General features: G+C 40.3%; 1 protein-coding gene across 1 annotated transcript; it reads left to right on the top strand.

Annotated features, from left to right (window-relative positions):
- Positions 1 to 11,333: 11,333 nt before the first annotated feature.
- On the top strand, positions 11,334 to 21,866 carry lpar4 (lysophosphatidic acid receptor 4). Its single transcript, XM_014995889.2, has 3 exons — positions 11,334 to 11,870; positions 18,017 to 18,776; positions 20,390 to 21,866. Exons 2-3 carry the CDS (start codon positions 18,201 to 18,203, stop codon positions 20,870 to 20,872), a joined length of 1,059 nt encoding a protein of 352 aa, XP_014851375.2. The 5' UTR covers positions 11,334 to 11,870; positions 18,017 to 18,200; the 3' UTR covers positions 20,873 to 21,866.
- Positions 21,867 to 22,260: the final 394 nt, after the last annotated feature.

The raw sequence follows: 22,260 nt of genomic DNA, 5'->3' as shown, positions 1-22,260 counted from the left end.
CTTTATTACCCTAGCAACCAAAACTTGAAATAGTGCACATTCGTTGAGTGGACTACTAACAAATGTGCACTTGTTAATAGTCACATTTGTGACTATTAACAAGTTACAAATGTGTTAATAAAAGAAATGTTAATATAAATATAAATAAATATATTTATAAATAAATACAAATATTTCAATTTTTTTATTAATAAAAATAATATAAATGTGTTTTATAAATTTATAAAAATATGCATTTTTATAAATCAATTTATAAAAAAATAAACTGATTTTTTTTCCCAATAAAATGAATCAATTTGTGACTATGAACAAGTTACAAATGTGTTAATAAAAGAAATGTTAAAATATATATGTATAAATATATAAAAAATATAATTTTTATAAATAAAAAATATGTACTTTTTTTTATAAACAAAAAAAAGTTATAAATTTGTGTTATGAGTTTATAAAATATTTATATTTTATAAATCAATTTATAAAAATAAACAAATTTATTTTTATTTTGTAAATAAAAATAAATCAATGCACACCACTTTTCATATCTTTGTATTTCCCTCCTCACGTCTATAAAAAGACGTGAGAAGGTAAATCTCTCACACCTCCAGGTGCCCAAGTGTACAAACAGAGGGACTGGCTGCAGTTTCACCGCTCTTTCCTGCTATTTGTGTTATGTCCAGCAGGTGGCAGCAGAGAACAGCTGAGTAACCCAGCAGCAAAGAGGTAACAAGTTTGAATCAAGTTCTGGTTAAGGTTTGGGGCCACCGTAGTTTAAGGGTAGGTGGGTTATAGAAATTAATTTAAAAATGAGTGGGAGTCAATGTAAAGTCTTTGTAAAGATAGACATGCATGTGTGTGTAGAAGGAGGAACGACATTCTTCTTTCCCATGATGCTCTCTGTTTGGCAGTTGGCAGCTTTACACAGCTTGTGTTTGAGAATCTGCCGTCGCTCACTTTTGAACTGACAGATTTTGTTTGGTTTTCTGACGTATGATAGCTAATATATTTATTCAGTATTTACAATCAGAAACCATGGAATAAACATAGTCGTATTATAGATCACTATTGACAAACTGAAAAGAAAAGTTGTCAAATGATCTTATCAACACGATTATTGCTGGATATCTTATTATTATTATTATTATTATTATTATTATTATTATTATTATTAGGGTTTTTTGTTTTTGGTTAAATTTGAAGTGTAATGATTGTTCATCCACTATAGCTCAAATTGAAATAGATGCTACATTGATGGGTCGACTATTAAATATGGGTTTAATTGTTATATGTCTGTATTATTCAAACAATAAATTAACGTTTCCATAGGTGGATAAGGAATTGGGACGTTGGTGAGTTCATACTTTCACCACATGTGGCTGATGTTTGCATCAGCTACGTGTGCAGATGCAAACATCAGTCAATGTTTCCCTCCAGTTCAACAAAACCACAGTGAGATCACACAGATAAAGTGAGGATGTCGCTTCATGAGTAAGAACCACCAACCCATGCCTTCTTTGCACGCTATGTGTGTGAACTGAACCTTTGAAAAAGCCTAAACAGGTTTGTGCTGGAAAGAAAACACTTCTGAGTAACTGGACTGGAAGAAAACATTTCCATTCTTCAACCGGTTGCAAGGCGACATTTCCGTGTTTAAAAAGTGGCTGCAGAACAGGTAATATTTCTGTTGCATCCTCTTGGGTTCAGGACAAATCACTCCACTAAATCTGGGCCAAGAAAGTCTGTTCAGGTTCTTTGTGTTGGTCATGTAGCATGAGTTCAGTCCACACCACCATCAGTTAGGCCGGTCTCTTCTCTTCACAGCTCAGTCCTGCATCGAACATGTTAAAGTCAACTAAATCATATCAGGTCTCTTCAAATGTATCGATAACCAGCAAAGTTCAAGATAAGTCAAGCCAGGCAGATTTGGGTTTACAGTCAATCAATCAAGTTTATTTGTGTTGCACATTTTGGTAACAATGTAGTTCATATAGTCAGCTGTGAAACCAGTAACAGATGTAATGAAATAACGAAGTTTATCACTTCAGATAATTAATCAAAATAGCAGAAACACGCCAAGAAGGTAATCGGCAAATTACTATTTTTCCCGAACAGATACTACCCTGTACACTGTTTTATTGTATTTTGGAAAATGTAATTTGTTTTTCAAAAATATTCTGGGATAAATTAATTTTTTAAAACTTAAACCTTTCAGGTATACGAACATATTTTAGCTTAACTCTAAATATGTCTGTGATTGTGCAGCGAGGGCTCCTCCCTAGACCTGTTTATTGTCTTTCTCTCCCTGCAGGGAGACACTTGTCAGTAAATGTAAATGAAGCCCTCAGCTATTTTAGGTTGCATTCCATTAAAATGGCAGAGTACGTGATTCTGAAGAAAGACTTTATATTTAAACTCAGCAGTCAAACAAACTTCCTCCACCCGTTCAGGATCTACCAGGATCGCAGACTCGCATTGCCGCGGCAACAACGCCAGCTATCGGGCTATTTGGCTAAAAGAAAGGCCTTTCAGCCTTATATGGCGTGGGTGGAGACAGATGGCTTTTTCTCACAAATAAAGCAAAGAAGCACATTAAAACTTGGAACTTCATCCAAACATAAAGACACGACAAGGGAAACTGGCTGTTCAGATTGTTTCTAGACATTTTTGTTTTGTGAACAAAGAGAGGAATGTGGGGAGTAATCACTGTTACCCAGAGGGGCGATCAAACTGAACAGTCAGCAGGAAATACAGTACTACACAACACACTTCCACACATTCAGCCTAAACATAGGCGATGTGTCGCTTCATGCTTTTGAACATCCAAAGGGTGACAGGACTGGAGTCTTTTGATTCCCATTTAGATTCACTTAAAAGCAGAATAAAAAAATCTTCTGATTTCTTCAAAGACTGCTAATGTTTTGCTGAATTTTGAAGATTTCAAACCCTAACTGATCAGGGTTAGGGTTAGGTGTAAAAGAGATAACCGGAGAGAGGGGAGATTGCTTTGCAGGATTTACACAACAGGTATCACAGAGACGACAAGCTCTGTCTGCACAGGCTGGGGTCAGCCTGGTCAGTCCGTCTGTCTCGCCTCTCCGTCTGGAGGAACACGCTCTGACCCACAGCTGCTCAAGCAGAAAACCCTCTGGCGTAAAGCCTCCGATCGACCTCAGTCTGCAGCTTTACCGAGACGGACAGCGTTGATGGTTACCGGAGCTTATTTATTTGACAAAATCTGATCGTTACAGCTGAACTGCGGGGCTACAGCTGGCTATACGGACCATAATACTACCCAGGACACAACTCTGTCCTCATGTTAATATCTGTCCATAAAGCCCCACAAAGCTCAGGACTCCTGTGCTGGTACAGCCTTGCTGCCTTTGTACGGCTCTGTTGTCAGGGCAGAGGTATGTATGGCACAACAGGGCTGCCCCCAAACCCTCCTGGAGCCAGTGAATGAGAGGATGGGCTGAGGCAAAGGGAGGGCAGCAAAGGAAATACACTCATCATCGCATTAAAGGAGAGATGGACAGAGAAGAGGAGAGGATGGAGGGAGGGCGGGTGGTGGAGGAGTGGGGCTGCAGTAATAGGTTTTTTTTTTTGTTTTGGTTGGTGTGACTCACAAAGGCTTGACCTGGTTAGCACTGCTTAGTTACTGTTACCAAACACATTAGCAGCCAGGGGGCCAGCGTGAGGTCTGAGGGCATTTCTGTTCTTCAACCTAACCTGGTGTTAGTTATGATGAGGCTACAAAACACCTGTAACTTTTGACCCTTTGCAACAAAGTCACTTAATCACGCAAGGCGCCATGTCGGACGTCGGAAGTGAGGGATGGATCTGTTGAACAGAGCAACTGCGATTGTTTTTCAATTTATTTCTGCCAACTTGGAAACATAGTAGTCACAGCTTCTATTTGTTCTAAGTTCTAAGTCCAACTAATTTGTCTGTGGAAGTAGCAAACCTGTTTGGGGCTCATAGACAGCGGTATTTACAAAAGTTGGAAATAGCTTAGCATAGATACTGACCCATAACGGCATTTCCCCATATCCCCTCTGGCAGTCCTAAGAGATGGGGTCATTTGGACCCTCTGTGATGTCACATGTGCTGTTACAAGTTTTTGTGTGTGTGTGTGTGGTGTCAGGAACTGACGGTCTGATGGGACAACCCCCCTGCTTCCTGCCTGTCCAACCGTGACATTTGCTGTGCCCCTTCTGATCACGCTAAGACCATGAGAGAATTGAAGACCTACAAAGTTTACACACTCACCAATTTTAATGTACATGTTACATTAGTTCCAGTGAAAAGTTTGAAAACCCCTGGGCTTATACGACAGTGGTGCATTTTCTCTATGGTTACTAAGAATCAGAGGCCTACCTTCTCTATCCTGCAATATTTGATGGTATGTTACTAAATGTACTTATTAATAAAATACACGAATGGTAATGTTATCACCGTCAAAAGATTGTTCGCTGCAAGTACACGAACTGCTAGTAGTTACGATTGACAGCTGCCTTCCGTTGTCGTCTTGCTTCTTCAGCAAAAGGTTTACGCTAAAATTCGGTTTGGGTTGTTGTCTGTTTGTGCAGCACTGTATGACCATTTCTGGAGTGAAATTACCTAAATGAAAACGATGTTAGGCTACCAGAGGTCTGTTTTTAGCAAACTTTACAGGAGTTGTTTTGACGTTCATCGTTCGGAGTGGGTTGCTTTCCGAAGAACGTTACGTCACGTACAAATGGCCAAAAGAAGAGGCAAAGGTGACCTCTACCAGTCATAGTGGGAAGAAAGTTTAGTATTGTGTGGCAGAGAAGATGCTCAGAAAACATCTCAACGAAACTTGATCGTCTTTAAGGACTCATATTGATTTGCTTTATGAGATTATTTTCAAAATGACTACAAACGCGTGACTCAAATGGAGAAAAGAAGAAAACCTAATGACACCATTATGGGTTGTGGGAAATACTTACAGGAAGTGGAATGTTTTCTATTTTTTTGAAAAGGAATCTAATGGAGATGTCTTAAGTAGCTTGGCACTTCACTTTTGAGAGTAAATTACATGTTTGGGTTAGATGAGTTAGATGGCACTTTACTGAACTCTAATGTGGGAAACTGTATTTGGTCCAAGAGGAAAGATTTGGAAATTTACATTAAAATTGGAAATCCGTAGAAACATTTGGCATTTTAAGTTTGAGCATTTACCAAGTTCTTTGCTCAAAACTTTAAAGTCAAAGCATCTCAATCAGACTTTTTGGCTAAGACCACTAAAGGCACACTTAGGTACCTGTACAAACAATCGTAAAGGTTGAAGGTCATACAAGCACGTTTAAATTTTATTAATGTAACATGTCCACTATATAAAAAGTTTAACCTCCTGAGACCCGGGCTTTTGTTTGATGTGCATTTTTTATGTCTCCTTACTATTTGGGATTAGTAATTTTAGTTGAAATTAAATTTTAGCTTTCTATGTGCTCTTGAACTATGTCAAAACCAATGCCCTCATATGAGGACAGTGGGTCTGTTTTTGCATATACATTTTTTCCTTGCCATTTGGGATCATAAGGACCCAATTAGCCTAAAAATGAAATTTTAGCTTTCTACAACAAGTGGTTATCTCAAAACCTAATGTCCTCATATGAGGACATTAGGTCTATCTGTGTGACGATAAGACCATTCAATCAATGTTACTATTTACATCTGTGTTTCACAGTATGTACAGTTACGCTGCTTTCTGTCCAGACTTTCACAATGAAGACACCATTGGTTAATAAAGTACAAAAGTTTATTTTATATTGCCAACAAACACAAAAGTGCAAATAAAAGTGCAGCTTTTGCATGGAAAAGTGCAAAGTTTATGAACTTCATTATGAACATGTCATAGTAAACTCAAACAAACATTCAAGTATTTCTGCTTGCCTCTGTGAAAGGCTTTGCATGGAAAAGTGCAACGTTTATGAACATCATTATGAACGTGTCATAGTAAACTCAAACATTCAAGTATTCAAGTAGTCCTACTGGCCTCCGTGAAAGGCTTCATAGCAGTTGCGCCGACTTTGCAGGCAAAGGAACACATTGCATGTCAGACAGCGTACACGGGATTTCCCAGTGCAGCCTTGTTGTCTGCAACGCATCGGGTTCTTGAGATCAGCAACTTCCGGCAGATGAGCAGCAGAAGTTGTGCGCGCTGAGATGTGGGGGATTGGCGTGACCAGGGCTCTTTGGCCAGGTTGTGGACAGCATGCACTCTCTTCCTCTGCATGTGTGACATCACACTTGTTGAGGAATACCTGAGCCACGTCCATGCGGAACGCGAGGAACGTCAAGATAGCCTTTCTTGGGGTACCATGTTCTTGATGATCTCTGCGATACAGCAGCCAGCTGTTGGCCAGAGCAAGATCCACAAAGTGCATATAAGCATGCGAATTGTCCACTTCTTAGTTCACACACTCATCCTGTAGTAGCTCATCATTCTGTCTGATAAGTCAACCCCACCCATCTTTGCATTGTACTCCTGTACAATATTTGGTCGTCTGATGGTTAAGTAGCATTTGTCCTTCTTGGACCACCGCTGTCAGGTATCCTCTGGCTCCTTAACATGGACAGCAGAGAGCATCAGGACCGGCTTGTTGTCAAACCATTTCACAACATTCAGTTTCCCATCTCCCCTGACAACTGATGCGGAGGTACCTCTGCCTTGCTGCTTCATGATCTTGTCACTTGGAAGCTTCTGCATTGCTTTTGGGATCCTGTTCTTCATGACATATCTGCTCTCTTATCTTGTTGTTCATCAGATCCTTGAAATGGGACTAAGACAGGGTTGAATGGAGCAGACTTCCAGTACTCTCTATTTCCATTTCTTGGTCCTGGCCTGCTACCTTGCACATCCTGGTCAGGTTCTTATAATAAAAATACAATACATTTTATTTGCAAAATACTCAACCTAATTCCCATGTTTTTGCTCTGTAGCACTTTATTTCGTTCAAAATGTTATGTCTCACCATCATTCTCAAGATGCTGTTTATGTTGTGGCTCACTCGCATCGCTGTCAGTATCTTCACTTATGTCAGCAGAATCAGGTTGATAATCAGAATCAGAATTATCAGGTTGCTCCAGAGTTGCTTCACATGGGGCGATTTCATCCTCTTCACCACCTGACAAATCTTCAATCTCAGAGTCATTTTCGATTGCTTTTAGCAATCGTTCAGTTCTCGAAAAGGACATTCTCCCTGTAATGATAAAATGCACAATCTATTTCCTTGTAATAGGAAATAAAAACTTGCTCCACTGGCAAATTATTCTACTTATTTTTTAGTGAAGGTTTGCTTGAAACAAGTGGTGATTGTCTAAAAACACGTTACTTTTTGGAGGATGAGTCTTATTTTAAGTGTAATAAGACTTATTTTGACTAGAAATTAGACATTTTGACTAGAAGTAAACACAAATGCTCTTGGAAAAATTTTACGTTTTTGCACTGAAGCTAGACCTGATGTCCTCAAATAAGTACATCATGTTTACAGACGTTGTAGCTTGCTAATATTACTCAAATATATCAAATAAGCATGCTATGTGAAGCTAGAGACATTGTTGTGCATAAAAAAACTAGTTTCAATCATAAAATTCGATTAGGATTTTTACCTCGTCCATGTTTCTGTCGGGAGCTGCCGTAGAAGACGTTCGCTGTCATTCCCGCCATGCTGTTTTTTTTTTTCAAATGAGTGTAATTTCATTATGAGACCACTAGGTGGTGCAGGCACGCCCCCCAGATGAGGACAATTGGTCAAAATTCTTACAAATTAAGTATCATGGGGCAGAACAGCAAAAATGTAATGTCCTCATATGAGGACGCGGGGTCTCAGGAGGTTAAGTCTCCAGGACCAACTAATCTGGATTAATAGTGAATGAAGAGGCCTATCAATTAACATGATGAGTGATAAATTCTGAACCCTTTCTTTAAGGTTTCCGTTTTTAGCATCCAATGAGAAAGAAAAATATTTGACATGCATTTATATAGTCTAAGGAGTCGAAAGCACACAAACCGTTTTTATACTTTAGTTTCACGTAATCAGAAACTGAATCCCCTTGTAGAAGGCAAAATGTGATACTCTTCATCTCGGACATGTTTGAAGTCCGGAGATTTTTTTTTTTTTTTTAGTACCGAGGAGAGAGGCTGTCAAATAAGAAATGTTTCACACCAGCTTTGCAGGCTTTCAGTCAAGCAGACGGGCCCCTGATCCAAACTGACCCCTCCATATTGGAAAACGCTTTAAACGGCTGCATAGACTAAACAAAGCCAGAATTTCTCTGCTCACTCCTAAAAAACCAAAGTGTTCTTAAAAAGTATTTCCTGCACCGTGGCCCATTAAAGACAAGAGCTGTCTGTCGGTCCAAGACTGAGTGCTGCGTACACATTCGACCAGGAATTTAAAGAATGGACTTTGTTTTATGGTTTGCTTATAAATAGGGTTGTCTTCAGTTTCTCCAAAAGCAATCCCTTCAGTGAGGAGATGGGGACCATTTGTCTGGAAACATTACTTGGGATATGTTACTCTGATTTATTATGTGCCTTCCTTCACATATTGGTCTGTTAAGAAATGTTCACATGTGATCAGTCTGAGGTTAATGTTTATTAAAAATAGGCAATTTAAAGGGGCAGTATAACATAAAATCATCTTTTTGTTTAGCTTTATATCATCTTATATTGTTATTCCTTCATCAAAAACATACCTGGAGGATTGCCTTGACTCTTTCATGCATGTTTGAGAAATCCTTTAATCTCCATGGCAACCATTCAGCTGTGCAAAACGCCTGGTTGGACCTAGCTCCACCTTTGAGGTGCAGCTACTCCTCAGAACTGCAGTTTCCAAGTTTCTGCCTCACAGAGCGGGCCTCCCCCACTCAGCTCCTTCAGATTAGCCAGCAGCAATCAGCAAACACCTGAGCTGAGATTTTTATGCAAGCTACTTCTCAGTGCGACGCTGATAAAAACATTGTTAAAGGGTTAACAGAGGTGCCATATTGTGATGACTTCCTGTAGGCGGAGTTTCAGAAAGAGCAGAGGCTTCTTAAAGAGACAGAGGTCCAATTTCAAAGTACTAAATTACACAGTAAAATTTCTTTTAAGTAATATTTGACATATACAGCACTTTTACAACAGCTAAAGGTAACATAGTTACTTGATTGTGCTTAAAAATATGGCCGAGAAAACACGATACTGCCCCTTTAAAACTCAGTCACTTTCCTAAAATTATTTTTAAAAAGGCTGATATTTAGGGAACAATGTAGTCTGTAAGTGCTCTGTTTTGATTGCTTCTTTAATGATCCAGAAGGGAAGAATAAATAAAAAAAGAATATATAATTACCTCCATAGGATTGCCACGGCACAGCAGCCTCCATATATGTCATTTATCCCCATTTATAAACATTTATATCTTGTAAGCAACATAAGAACTTGTAAGAATGAGAAAATGCGACCTTAATTAAAGAAACATAACCCATCATGATGCAATGGAACACAGCTCCACACCATTCATCCCAATAAACACTAATTATTCAAAACACCATGCAGTGATGCAACAGGGAGTGATGTTTTACATTTAAGCCTCACATTCAGGCCCCACACAGCTCCTATCTTTCAGTGCACTGACATACCCGTCAGAAGAGGAAGCAGTGTAACGATAGTTTTAGCGCACATCAAGCACAGCAAAACCTAAACCTATGGAGGAATTATGTTAATCTGTTTTCATCACAGTGTGTGACTCATGCATTCACGAACACATGTTCCTCAACACCAGTAATTAAGGAGGCTTGGAGGCTTGTGCAGGTGTGTGTTGGGCCGTGTGTGTCCAGTGATGTGCGTCTGACTTCAGTAGTGAGCAGGATGTCCTGTCCTCCCTGCTGCTATTGTGGAGTGGTCAGCCTGCCAGACGGCCACAAAGACCACTTCCCCTCTGTCAAGAGCCTCTCTATTTGTATGTTGCTCACACACACACACACACACACACACACACACACATACACACACACACACACACACACACACACACACACACACACACACACACACACACACACACACACACACACACACACACACACACACGGTCATAGCCCAATGCCATCCTGAAAACAATGGGAACCTGTCCAACACCGCCCTGCCACCTGGTTAAAAATAACTCTTTTGGTGGCCTCAGACATTATGACTGTGTTGTAACAATGGTGTGGCAGCACTTTGATCAACCGAAAAAGCAAGATATTGTTATCCTGAGATATCACGCACCCAGCTAATAGTTTCTTTTGTTGTTGCGGTTCTGCGCAATGCTGGGAGACGTAAATTTATTTTAAGCCTTTATTCTGTTTTCTTTGTCTGTAACCTTTTGGTCTGTGGGGACGTTTTAAAGAGAGTCAGTTTCAGAGATTATGTCATAACCTAGACAAACACATCACGTCTCTTTAAATAAATCTAATGATATTTTCAGGCTGGTACAGCGCTAATGCAAATTATTCTAGTACACCCTAAAGAACCTCTGTCCTGATGGACATATTAAAGATGTAAAAATGCATAATATTACAGTAATTTTGCCAACTTACAAATTAGATGTGAGTGCCTTCCATACAAAAAAGTCTGTGGTAGCTCCTCTGAGCGTACAATGTAAAAGTTTGGAATATGAAAATAATTTTAATGCAGAGCAGCTGGATGCAAAGACAGTAACAGAAAATGTTTAATTTGATCAGTTCTAACCTGGAACTGTTTCACCCCACATATTCATAGCCTTCAGATACAACACTGCATTACTTTTTCAAGTGTAATGAATCTACAGATTAGATTAAATTTTTTATAGTGTCTCCCAAGCCTTACCACAACAGAAACAACAAACTGTTTTGTTTTCAAATGAGAGCAACCAGCATTGCATATTTCATAGATCTGCAAAATTTTAATCTGTAATGTTAGAAAATACCAAGCGCTGTCTCTTCAAACTGTCTGTCAGATTTTAGCTCAGGACCTTATCCAAAACTTTTATTTTCCTTTCATGAATCTATTCTTTTGTTGACTTGGATGTATACCTTTATATCAAAAAGTAAAAACCCTCTAAACTCCCAGCTTTCCTGAGGACACATTGAGGTTTTATGCCCAAACTGACTGGGTGTAAAACATATTCACAATTTAATTCATGTTGACAAAAACTTAAGCTTCATCTAGAGAAAAACTGCCCACATAATGATGCTGCCACCACCATGTGTCTCAGTGGTGCGTTTTGGAATCATACCCCAAAAGCTCAAGTTTAGTTTCATCAGTGGATTGTACGTGAGAAATGCTGAATTATATGTTTAACACACATATATGTTACATATTTGAGATGATCATTAATGGGAAGTTTAATGTTGATATTTTGAGAGCTAATGAAAGTGCAAGCACAGACAGACGATTAATCGGAGGCCTTCGTCCTTTTCTCTTTCTCCACTGTTAACGACTCCCCTCCTCCTCCTCGAGGTGCTATTGTCTCGCTTCCTGTGGCCGAGCGAGCCGTCTGTGTCCATGTACGCTCGCGCACAGGCTCTCGCGCGCGCAGCAGTTCGGGGCGGCGGGCTGTGATGCGGTCCGGACGGACGGAGCAAGTCGTCAGGATTAATGGAGGGACTCACACCCGCGGGATTTGTTACAAGCTTATAAGCTGCTCTTTTCACGCCGGGGAGCCAGCATTCAGCCTCGGAGCGGAGCGGGGAAACTTCGAGCGAGTTGTTTTGGAGAGTTTTGTTCCAGTGTGGAGTAAAAAAAAACAAAAAAAAACGGGGATCCGGACCTTTGACAGCTGCACCGCCGCCAGGCTGGAAACCCTCGGTGACCGGGAGGTGAGCTGTCACCGTCCGCTCAGCTGCCGGTGAGTGTCCACCACTTTGTCTGTAGACAGTGACATTTTTTCTCTACTCCTGGGGAAAAAAATGCTTCAAATTCATCTGCAACATAACACAGAAAGAAACTGGCCCCCACCTTGGTGAATGAAATATGGCTTAGCTACTTGCCAACATAGCGGTCCATAAACAGAAAACTCTTAGTTGGAAAGTTAACACAGAGCAAACAAACCAAAACAAGATTCAGGGTAAGACTTTTGATAAATCTTGTTTCAACAACCGCAAGAACATAATTGACGTTTTTGTTAAAGGTTTTCATTTAGGCCTACTTTTGGTCAAGGTATTATGTCCCCGTACGCCAAAGTTTTTAACTAATGCGCCAACATATACTAAAAAAATTATACATAATTTACCAAATTGCAGAAAACCACAAATTACTGAAAGCTTATTTTCTTCACTTCACATACAATTATTTTTATTTTACCAGATTGCTGTGCATAAATGTATTAAAAACCTCCTAAGTCACACTTGGTAATAGGGATGAGTTTGCATGATAAATATTTATTAAAACTGTAATGACTTAAAAGTAGTGTTTGTTTTGCCAGCACATTGTGAAGAAGTTTTTCATTCAACTAAAATATAATTTAGTTGACCGAAATTAATGTAAATATTATGTCATTGAGGAATATACACTGTCAGCTTTATAATTGTTTTGTAATTTAGCATGTACCTGCCATATTAAGTATACTGGACCACAGTTTCTATCCTCAAAGCACATGACTTTCTCCTTGTTCCATACTTCTCTTTCTACCGGAGAAGAAAAACATCAATGGCTGCTTTCCCAACTTGCCCAACCTTTCCACTAAAGTTAGGCCTTACTAAATGTTGTTTCACTTCAACATTTTTGTATTGTTGTTCTAAAACAATGAAATGTTGCAAGAGTTTATGAGAATTTTTACAATGTTCAATGTAGAAAAGGCTACGAGGGTAAACTTTTAAGTTTCAACTAAATTTAGCAAAATTACAAATCTCCATATAACCAACAGATTGGTTGTTGAGCTGTAGGTAGAAGCTAATATTTAGAATGACCTGAAATAGTGAGTTCTATCTTAAAAAAAGGGCCAGATATCCAGATTATAATAGCCTGGTAAAAACCAGCCCCTCGTTCTACGCTTCGCTTCGTCTGGAGGGTCTGGACTCTCGGCTATTGAGAAACGATTGCTTCCTGGAGGCATGGACTCTGTTAAAGTTTGAAAATTTTCCTAATCGCTAACATTTGCCCGTGACGTATGTGAAGTTCCAGTTTGACACTAGGGCTGTTGTAAACGAATATTTTAGTAATCGAGTAATCTATTGATTATTCTTACGATTAATCGAGTAATCGGATAAAAAAAAAAGTAAAATGAAATATTGGTAAATCTGGCATAATACCGGTGTTACTATCAGATATCAATATCAGTCCAATTTTTCATATTTGAGCATCCCTAACAGTTGCTTTTTTGTAGTTTAGAAAACTAACCTGTAACAATAATAGCTCACTTTCTAAGTTAACCAGAAGAAAAGTTATAGAAAAATCTGAAATTATATTGAATTTAATAACAAAGAGGCAGGCTCATAAATATGCTTATAAAAAATTTCTACAATCCAGCTTTTAGTTTATGTATTCATCTTCAGTGAGTTTAATAGATTAATTAAACTCACCTTGCCACCTAACCTGTCACGCTTTGGGTTTGAAAATACGGGAAATGCCGCCTGGAGTGGGAGGAGAGGGCGAATGAACGAACGTATGATGGGGTGGAGGGGAGGAAATAGACCAGCGGACTGACAAACCGTTAGACCGGGGGACGAACACGGGGGGAAGCAATACGGGATATTTACGACACCTTCACTGGTCACACTCAGAAACTCATCTACCAGCCATGTACGATGCGCTCCGCCACCCGTTTCTTCAGACCGGGATATGAAATTTATTGTGCGGTTCGTCGGTAAAGCTACATTTACACGGTAAGCATCAGCTACTCAGCCGCCCGCCCTGTTCAGGCTATCCGCTCACCTCAGCGCTCTTCCCGCCGTTCGCTTTCAACCAGCAGCCCCGGAGGAGAAATGCTGCCGTACTCCAGGCATTCCCAAGTCATTTTAAGGATGCTTATTGGTTCCCCAAAAACGATAAAAAGTCGGGCATTATCATCAATCAATAAAATCCCCACGGGCCAATCTTGAAGATTGGACTTTATGCCGCTGAGACTTAGCTTTTGTCAACAACTCAGAGGCGGAAGTGAGAGCTACGCGCAACGCAAATGAAGTCCCGGCCGGAACATGGTGCGCTAACTAATAAAACATAAATTAACGAAGCTTCGAGGCAGGTAAATTTTCCTCGAGGAATTTTAGTAATCGAGGTACTCGAATCATTCGAGGAATCGTTTCAGCCCTATTTGACACTATGAAGCTAACCAGAAATTGCTAGCAGTAAACAACCGTCCTCGACTGCCAAGAGAGAAGTGCCGATCCGAACAAGATGGCTGTTCATGTTGATTCAATATTTGGAAGCCTGAACAACACGAACTGAACAGCATTGTTCACTTCCTTCGCTGCCATTGCTAAAACTAATTCTAAAACCGCACAGAAAATCAACGTCGTTGTTCACAACTTATCCTACTTGCTCATTGGTCTACTCAGAAATCTACTGGAGAAATCCGAGTCTATGGGAGAAAGCCCAGTCTCAATTAAAGGAGATTATAATCGAGAGGAGTTGCATAGAAAGGCTAAGATTATAATCCCTTTCAAACCAAACAGGTGCCATTGATACGCACATCGTTTCACATATTTGTTCGTGAATCCTTTTCATCTTCATTAAAACGTCACTATGAACCGTTAGGAAGCCCTCAGAGGTATTTCTCGGTGCGACACGAGCCTGAACAGAATCCTCTGTGACCCCAAGATGTGGGTTTAAAACACAAGACTTTTTTAAGTTGTTTTCCCCCGGTCTTCACCTCCCCGTCCCCCTTTTCTCTCCTTTGCTCGTGAGAGAAAGGAACAGCTGGATGTGAGCTGGGCCCGAACTTGATCTCTCCGTATCAGCGGGTCCCAAAGGCCTGTTTCTGCCTCTGCTGTGTCCGGCCGTGGGGGTAAACCCTCGTAACTGTGCAGCTGTCTGCTACCCGCCACATAAGGTGCACTCATTCACTCTCTCAGGACCGAAATCCCTCGGCAAGACCCTTTTCTTTTTTCTTTTTTTGTTTTGTTTTGTAATCCACTACTCGCATAGCTTGGTTCCTGAGCTGAAGGTCCTTCTCACCTTCAGACAAACGGAGCCCGTCTAAAGAGTCGTGCAGAAAATCACGGTTGGCTCGCCCGGGGGTCCGTCGGCTCAGTACCCCCCCGGCACACAGAGACCCGTTTGAGGACTGGCGCATGTGAGTGTTTGCCTGCTTGTGTGCTCACATGTTGAGGCTTTTGCATATGTAAATGTGTGTGTTTGCTGCAGATGGGTACAGTGAGGCCTTTGTGAGGGTCGACGGGAGACTTTTGGGGGCGGTGTGTGAAAATGCAGTCAAGATGTCAGAGTGCATCTGGCACAGGACAAGGTCTTCAGGCTAACGCGGCGCATTAAAGCAGATCAGGCTGAACCGGCTGGGTCTTTACAGGAGAGCCAGCTTACCTGTTTTATAACGCAATAAGTCCAGTTTAACTTGCTACAATGACCAGGGCTGCCACTAACGATTATATTATTGATTATTCTGATGATTAATTGGATAAAAAAAACTTTTCATTTAACAACTTAAACCTTTTTTTATAATATGCAAAAGGTAAATAAACAAATAATACATTCATGTTCTTAACTAAACATTTTATTGCTTAAAATGCAACAACATAGCATTCCTCTAGAGAATTTGAATGAGTGAAGCTAAAACTACGCCACTTGAAGAGTTTGCATGTTACACAAAGATATTTTTAAAAAATCTTAAATGCAAAATTATTATTTTTTTGTACAGATTAGGCTAATTACTGCCCTGAATCTGTTTGAGTCTGTATGCTAGACTTACAGAATCAAACATTGGAGAAGCAATGTTTAGTTTTATCAGAACAAGAATCCAGAGAAACCCCTAGTTTATCAGGTTATTATCCAGATGAACTCCTTCCAGCTTTTACATTATGGAGTATTTATACCCATCTAGCAACCCAGAACAGGAGCATCTAGTTTATATATGTCACTCAAACCAGAGCAGGAATTAGAACAAACTTAGAATCAAAAGAAATTCCTGTTAGTTTATCTAGAGAAACTACTCATTACCTTAGCTCAACATTAAACTTTTAACATCGGAGCAAGACCTAGAGAAACTCCTGTTAGTTCACAAATCTAGAACAAAGTCAGAAAGTACCATCTAGTTTTATCAGAACAATAACCCAGAGGAACCCCTACCAGTTTATAAATTACAGACTGCTTATTCTTAAACATGGGGAACCAATATGTAGTTTTATACTTTTTTGTTACCTTTGTTCTTCCTTTGCTCTTTACTTTGGTTTGTTGTTTTGTTGTATTTCCTTCTAATTCATGTAAAGCACTTTGATTTACCTTGTTGCTGAAAATGTGCTATATAAATAAGATTACCTTATCTTACCTTACCTATACTCCAGTTAACGATTCAGCGATTCATACCGATAAATCGCATCGTTTCAGGCCATAAAAGGAAATTTAGTAGTAGTAGTTTAGTAGTTTAGACTTGTATCTACTTGAGGTTGGTTGGCCTTTGTGGGGAAAAAAAAATCTATGTACATTACATTTTTGTCCATACTCAGGGTAAAGTTCTGCATCGGTCCAGAGTTTGAGTAAAAATATACCAAATACCAGGTGTTGTCATCTGATTTCATCCACCTGTTCCCAGCCTCAGCAGATATTAAACAGCTGTTTCCACATGATGTGTGACTAACAAACCCAAACCTTGTGTGTCAAACATTTTATTTTAAGACTCAGACGGAGAGAAATCAACTTCCCAGCATACGATAGATATTATAAAGTTTACCACTTGGGTGGGATGCATTACTTTAGCTGTTGATGCCAAGTGGACATCCAGATTTTCCATCATTTGTTGGTCAAATATGAGAGCTACTTTGATATGTTTGGAGCTCTACAGTCTCAAAACAGTCCTACAGTCCACCACTTCCCCTGAATCACAAATTCAAATATTTCAGTAAGTAAACAAACAAAATAACTGGATTTTGCACAGCCGTTCCCTCCAAACGGACCTGGAATCTGCTCACAGACTCTTCTGTGCACCTGAACGCTGATTTTTAAACGCGTGGAAGCGGAGGAAGGTCAAAGAAAGCTTCCTCTTGGCCACATCAATTTATGTAACCCACAGAACAGTCAAGCCACAGCCACAAACACTCAGCTGAAAAGCTGAAGGCTGTGATTCCACAAGTCTGTGAATCACAGCAGATCCTTTTCCATCCTGGTTTTCATGCTGCGGTCTGTGAGCCCTTGATGTTTATGTCCTGCAAACATAAACATAACTGCAACAAAAAATGCTATCAAGTGTTTTTGGTCTAGTGCAAATATCTTAATACACTTGAAATAAGACGAAACTAACAAATAACTTTTCAGCCTCTTCTAAGTGAATAATTCCTTAATACTGATTTAAAAGTACTATTTCCACCAGGGTATTTTTTGAATTATACAAAGACATTTTTTCCATAAGTGAAATAATGTGCCAGTGGAACTAATACTTTTTTAAGTCAAAGAACTATTGACTTAAAACAATCTCCTGTATCTTGCTGAAAAGTTAGTTTTGTTTTAATTTCAAGTGTACTAAGATATTTGCACTAGAAATTAGGCTAAAAATACTTGGTGTTTTTTCATTTTTTATTAACTAGTAATTTGAATCAGGAATGTTTGCATGGTGGGAGCCAGAAATTAAAAACATACTGTTGTCGAATTATTGATGCTAAAAATCCACATGGATTTACTGAATTAAACATTTAAAACACAAGGTTAAGTAAATGTTAAAGGGTACTCTGCAGTGCTGATGATCGACGTTTTGAAGCCCTCCATTGTTCTTTTTTCTAATATTTAGTTTGTTCCCTGTTTTTATCTCTGTGCACATTCATGGTTTGCTTTCTGGGGAACGGCTTTTATAGTCTGGAAGTTCCTGAGTGCCGTTTCCTTTTCTCTCCGCAGGAGGACCAGCGGTCCGAGCAGCCGTGCATCCTGACTGAGTCCGGCTCTGGGGGTCCATGATGACTTGGAGTTGGCTTCAGCAGACGGTCCCCTGCTGACACCCGGATTTCCGCCCCTTTCCTGAAGATCTATTTCTATCTTTTTCAGTTTTTTTTACACTGAAGACTTTGTCTCTTCTGTCACCATGGCCAGCCTTGTGATTAACGAAACTGGAGTGGAGGATTGCGGGATTGACGACTCCTTCAAGTACAACTTGTACTCCACAGTTTACAGCGTGGTCTTCGTTTCGGGCCTGATGACCAACTGCGCCGCCCTCTTCGTCTTCTGCTTCCGGATGAAGATATGCAACGAGACCACAATGTTCATGACCAACTTAGCGTTTTCAGACTTGGTCTTCGTCTTCACTCTGCCATTCAAGGTCTTCTACAATGTCAACCGCAACTGGCCCTTCGGAGACGGGCTCTGCAAGGTGTCAGGGACGGCCTTCATCACCAACATCTACGGCAGCATGCTCTTCCTCACCTGCATCAGCGTGGACCGCTTCCTGGCGATAGTCTACCCGTTTCGATCGCGCTCCATCCGCACGAGGAGGAACGCGGCGCTGGTGTGCGCCGCCGTGTGGCTCACCATCGTGGGCGGAGGAATATCAGTGACCTTCTTCTCCACCATCAACAGCAGACACAGAGCCACCACATGCTTTGAAGGATTTTCCAAGAACACCTGGAAGACCTACCTCTCCAAAATCACCATCTTCATAGAGGTGAGCTGAGCTACCTTCAGCCAGATGTACATGAACACGTTCGCTACCGGAACGGCGTTCAGTAAGGAGGTTCTGCTTTAAATATATTCACATATTTGTCAAGTTGCAGCCCGAAGCTTTGTATTTTATTGGGATTCTAGATGATAGACCAAAGCAAAATGGTGCACTACTTTGAGCTGAAGGAAAGTGATACACATTCACTTTAAAGATTTTTAATAAATAAACATGTAAAACCTGTGTTGACAACTTCAGCCTCTAGATGTACAAAGTTGATGGAGAGATTCCCCCAAACACTTTCAGCTGCATTAAAATGTAGTTCAGTAAAGTATTGCCTCAGGGGAGCTGTGTTTGAGTATATGCAACACTTTTCACCTTTTATTTGTAAGTTCTTGGATCAAAACCAGGCATCATTATGATTCCACTTCAGAATTACAAACTACTTCAACGTTTACAATCCAAAGAGCCATTTTGGCCCTCAGTCCAGCCAAATAAAGTTTGTTTAGAGCCGCAAATGTTAAATGACCTTTTGAAAAAAGTACTATTGATCATTTTTGAGGAATACAGTACCTACAATAGGTGATGTGTTGTCATTGTGTTAAAGAACCACAGTTTTATTGCTATTTTTAGGTGTTAAGGTAAAGATTTAAAGGGTGAAAGTTTTTGCAAAAAGAGGATGGATACATTTTCTGCTATGGGATGTTAATATTTGTGGAAACTTGAATAAAAAAAGCATCCAGTTTTCAATATAATGACAAGAAAATTAGTAAATTAATATTATTTGTAATTTTAGTGTAATTCAGTTGTGGAAACTTGCTTTAGTGATCATATCTACTTAAAAACTCTAGTCAAAGCTTTTGGAAGCCATTGTGGGAGCTCCGATGAGCCACTCGTGGCTTTGGGGCCGCAGGTTGAAGACCCCTGATTTAACATGACAGCATGTGGAAAACATGTAAGCGTATCAACAGCAGCAATATATGTCACAATAGACACATTACCAAAATCGATAGATAATATGTTTGATAAAATATTGAATAATTTCACTGAACTCCGACTCAGAACCGCACAGGATTCTGGGGGATGTAGGCAGAGGAAAGACTTCAACCTCTCACTGCCTGCTAAGCTAGGTTGGTGGCATAAACTAACTCACTCACTTTTTGGTTACCTAGCAACAATCTGTTGCTAGGCAACCAACCTACAAAATAACAGTGTAGCTTGAAAACTGTGGATAAAAGAGGAAAGGTCACGCCACCAGTTTGGGAGTATTTCGGATATTTAAAACAAAAAAATGAATCAATAATTATTGATATCGACTGATAGAAAAACCGTGTACTGTCCTAAAATAATGAAAATAAAAAAAATAGAAAAATGAAATAATAATAATGAAGTAATTTTTTGCTGAAAGTAATTTTGGCAACAAAAAAAATCACGACCTCTTTCGTGCCTAAAGATGATTTAGGAAAAAAGAAAAAAAAAATTAATTTGGCAAAAAATGGTTCAGGCCATTATTTCACCAAGGTGATGATATTGTGATATGTTTGTTTTTCATATGGTCCAGCTGTACAAGTCATTTTGAAAAGCACTGCTCGTCCTTTAACTCTCCTTTACTTCCTCAGATTGTGGGTTTTCTCTTCCCCCTCCTGGCCAACCTGGTGTGCTCCTCCCTGGTTCTCCGGACGCTGCGCCGCCCGGTCAGCGCCGGCCACGGCTGCGACAGCAAGAAGCGGGTCCTGCGGATGATCGTGGTTCACCTCACCATTTTCATCATTTGCTTCGTCCCGTACAACTTCCTGCTCTTCCTGTACGCCCTGGTGCGGACCCAGGCTCTGGCGAACTGCGCCGTGGAGCGGTTCGCGCGGACCCTGTACCCCATCACCCTGTGTCTGGCCAGCCTCAACTGCTGCCTGGACCCCGTGGTTTACTACTTCACCTCAGAGAGCTTCAAGAAGAGCCTGACCATTGGTGGCAAGGGGTCCGGCTCGCGGCCCGAGAGCATCCCGCGCAGCGACAACGAGGCCCAGGACACGGCCGTCCCCAGAGACACTAAGTCAGTGTCCAGCAACGGGAAAGTTGCCACGATATCCGACAGCCAGCTATGACTCGGCGCCGTCAGGGGTGAAAACGGGTCGTGGCGGGTTCTGGAGGAACCCTGAACTTGGACAACAATCAGTTGTTTAATTGTGGAAGTGGAAAACAAATAGCTCAGCAGATTAGCTCAGACCAGAGGTAAGTCCTGAGGTATGGCCTGGGCTTTGTGGATTAATCCAGCACTGGAGAACAGAGGAATGTATCTGTGTTTGTTATAACACACACACACACACACACACACACACACACACACACACACACCTGGGGCAGAGGGGTGGCAGATCCATGTTGGGGCTGCCGTGACAGAGACAAGGAGCCTCTCAAAGAGACTCACAGACACTCACATTGACACTGAGCTGTCCATAAGATGGAGATTCTCATTCACTCTGTTGATATGAGCTGTTTAGCGCTTTTGTAACAAAATCTTTATTTTTAGAAAGTTTGAGCTCCAGCATTGCGTTATATCATCAATGTAGTGACACTGATCAGTTCGGCTGGGGGTTAGGGCCGCGCTCAGAAACCAAAAACAAATTTAAAGTAATAAAATTACGAGAATACAAGATCAAACTCATAGTATTAACAAGATAAAATCATAACTTAGGAGAAGAAAGTTGTACGAGAATAATGCTGAAATAATACTAGGATAAATATCTGAGAAGAAAATTGTCATATTTTTGAGAATAAAGACATATGTTGACTATGTTATCAAATCATGACTTTATTTTCAATAAAGGAGGGCAGTATTATTGTTTAGAATAAAATCAAGATTTTGTTACTTTATTCTTGTGTCTTTATTCTCAAAATATTTCAACTGTATTCTCGTATTATTTTGACTTTATCCTCGTGATGTCGTGACTTTATTTTTGTCATTTTATTTAATTATTTTCTTAGCATGGCTCTATCGCTCCGTCGTAGTTCAGTGTGGTCAGATCTGGTGTTATTATATAAAGCAGTATTATGTTGACCTGCTGAATTAAATGTGTGTCATGTTGAAGTTTCGTTTAATTTAGTGTCTTTTTGATTTCTTTTTTTTTTTTTGCTTTTATTTATCGTTCCTTTTCCAGCTCCGTACCGGTTAGTCAAGCCTCCTCTGAACTGGACTGTAAGGCTTCACTCCCGGAGGAGTTTTTTCCACTCTGGCTCACCAAGTGGCCCTGACTCGTTTGAGGACTTGAGCCTGTGTGCCGTGTCGCAGGCCAAGCACTTATTATGACTTGAGCAATGGTCCATTGTTTGCCTCTGAATGAGGGCTCTCTGCCCTAATCTGGCATTAGACTGCAGATCTGCTCAAAGTCTCTTACACACAACAAATATGCTCACATTCCTCAGTACGGATGAACACTCCTGCCTGTTTACCTCACAAACCGTAGCACTAAACAGTGCTGAATCAGCAGATTCA

Source organism: Poecilia mexicana, unplaced genomic scaffold (genome assembly GCF_051168715.1).
Source record: "Poecilia mexicana isolate PSO_F unplaced genomic scaffold, ASM5116871v1 scaffold_10, whole genome shotgun sequence".
Classification (NCBI taxonomy): domain Eukaryota; kingdom Metazoa; phylum Chordata; class Actinopteri; order Cyprinodontiformes; family Poeciliidae; genus Poecilia; species Poecilia mexicana.
Note: the sequence above shows the minus strand (reverse complement) of the source record. Positions and strands in the feature narration are given on the sequence as shown.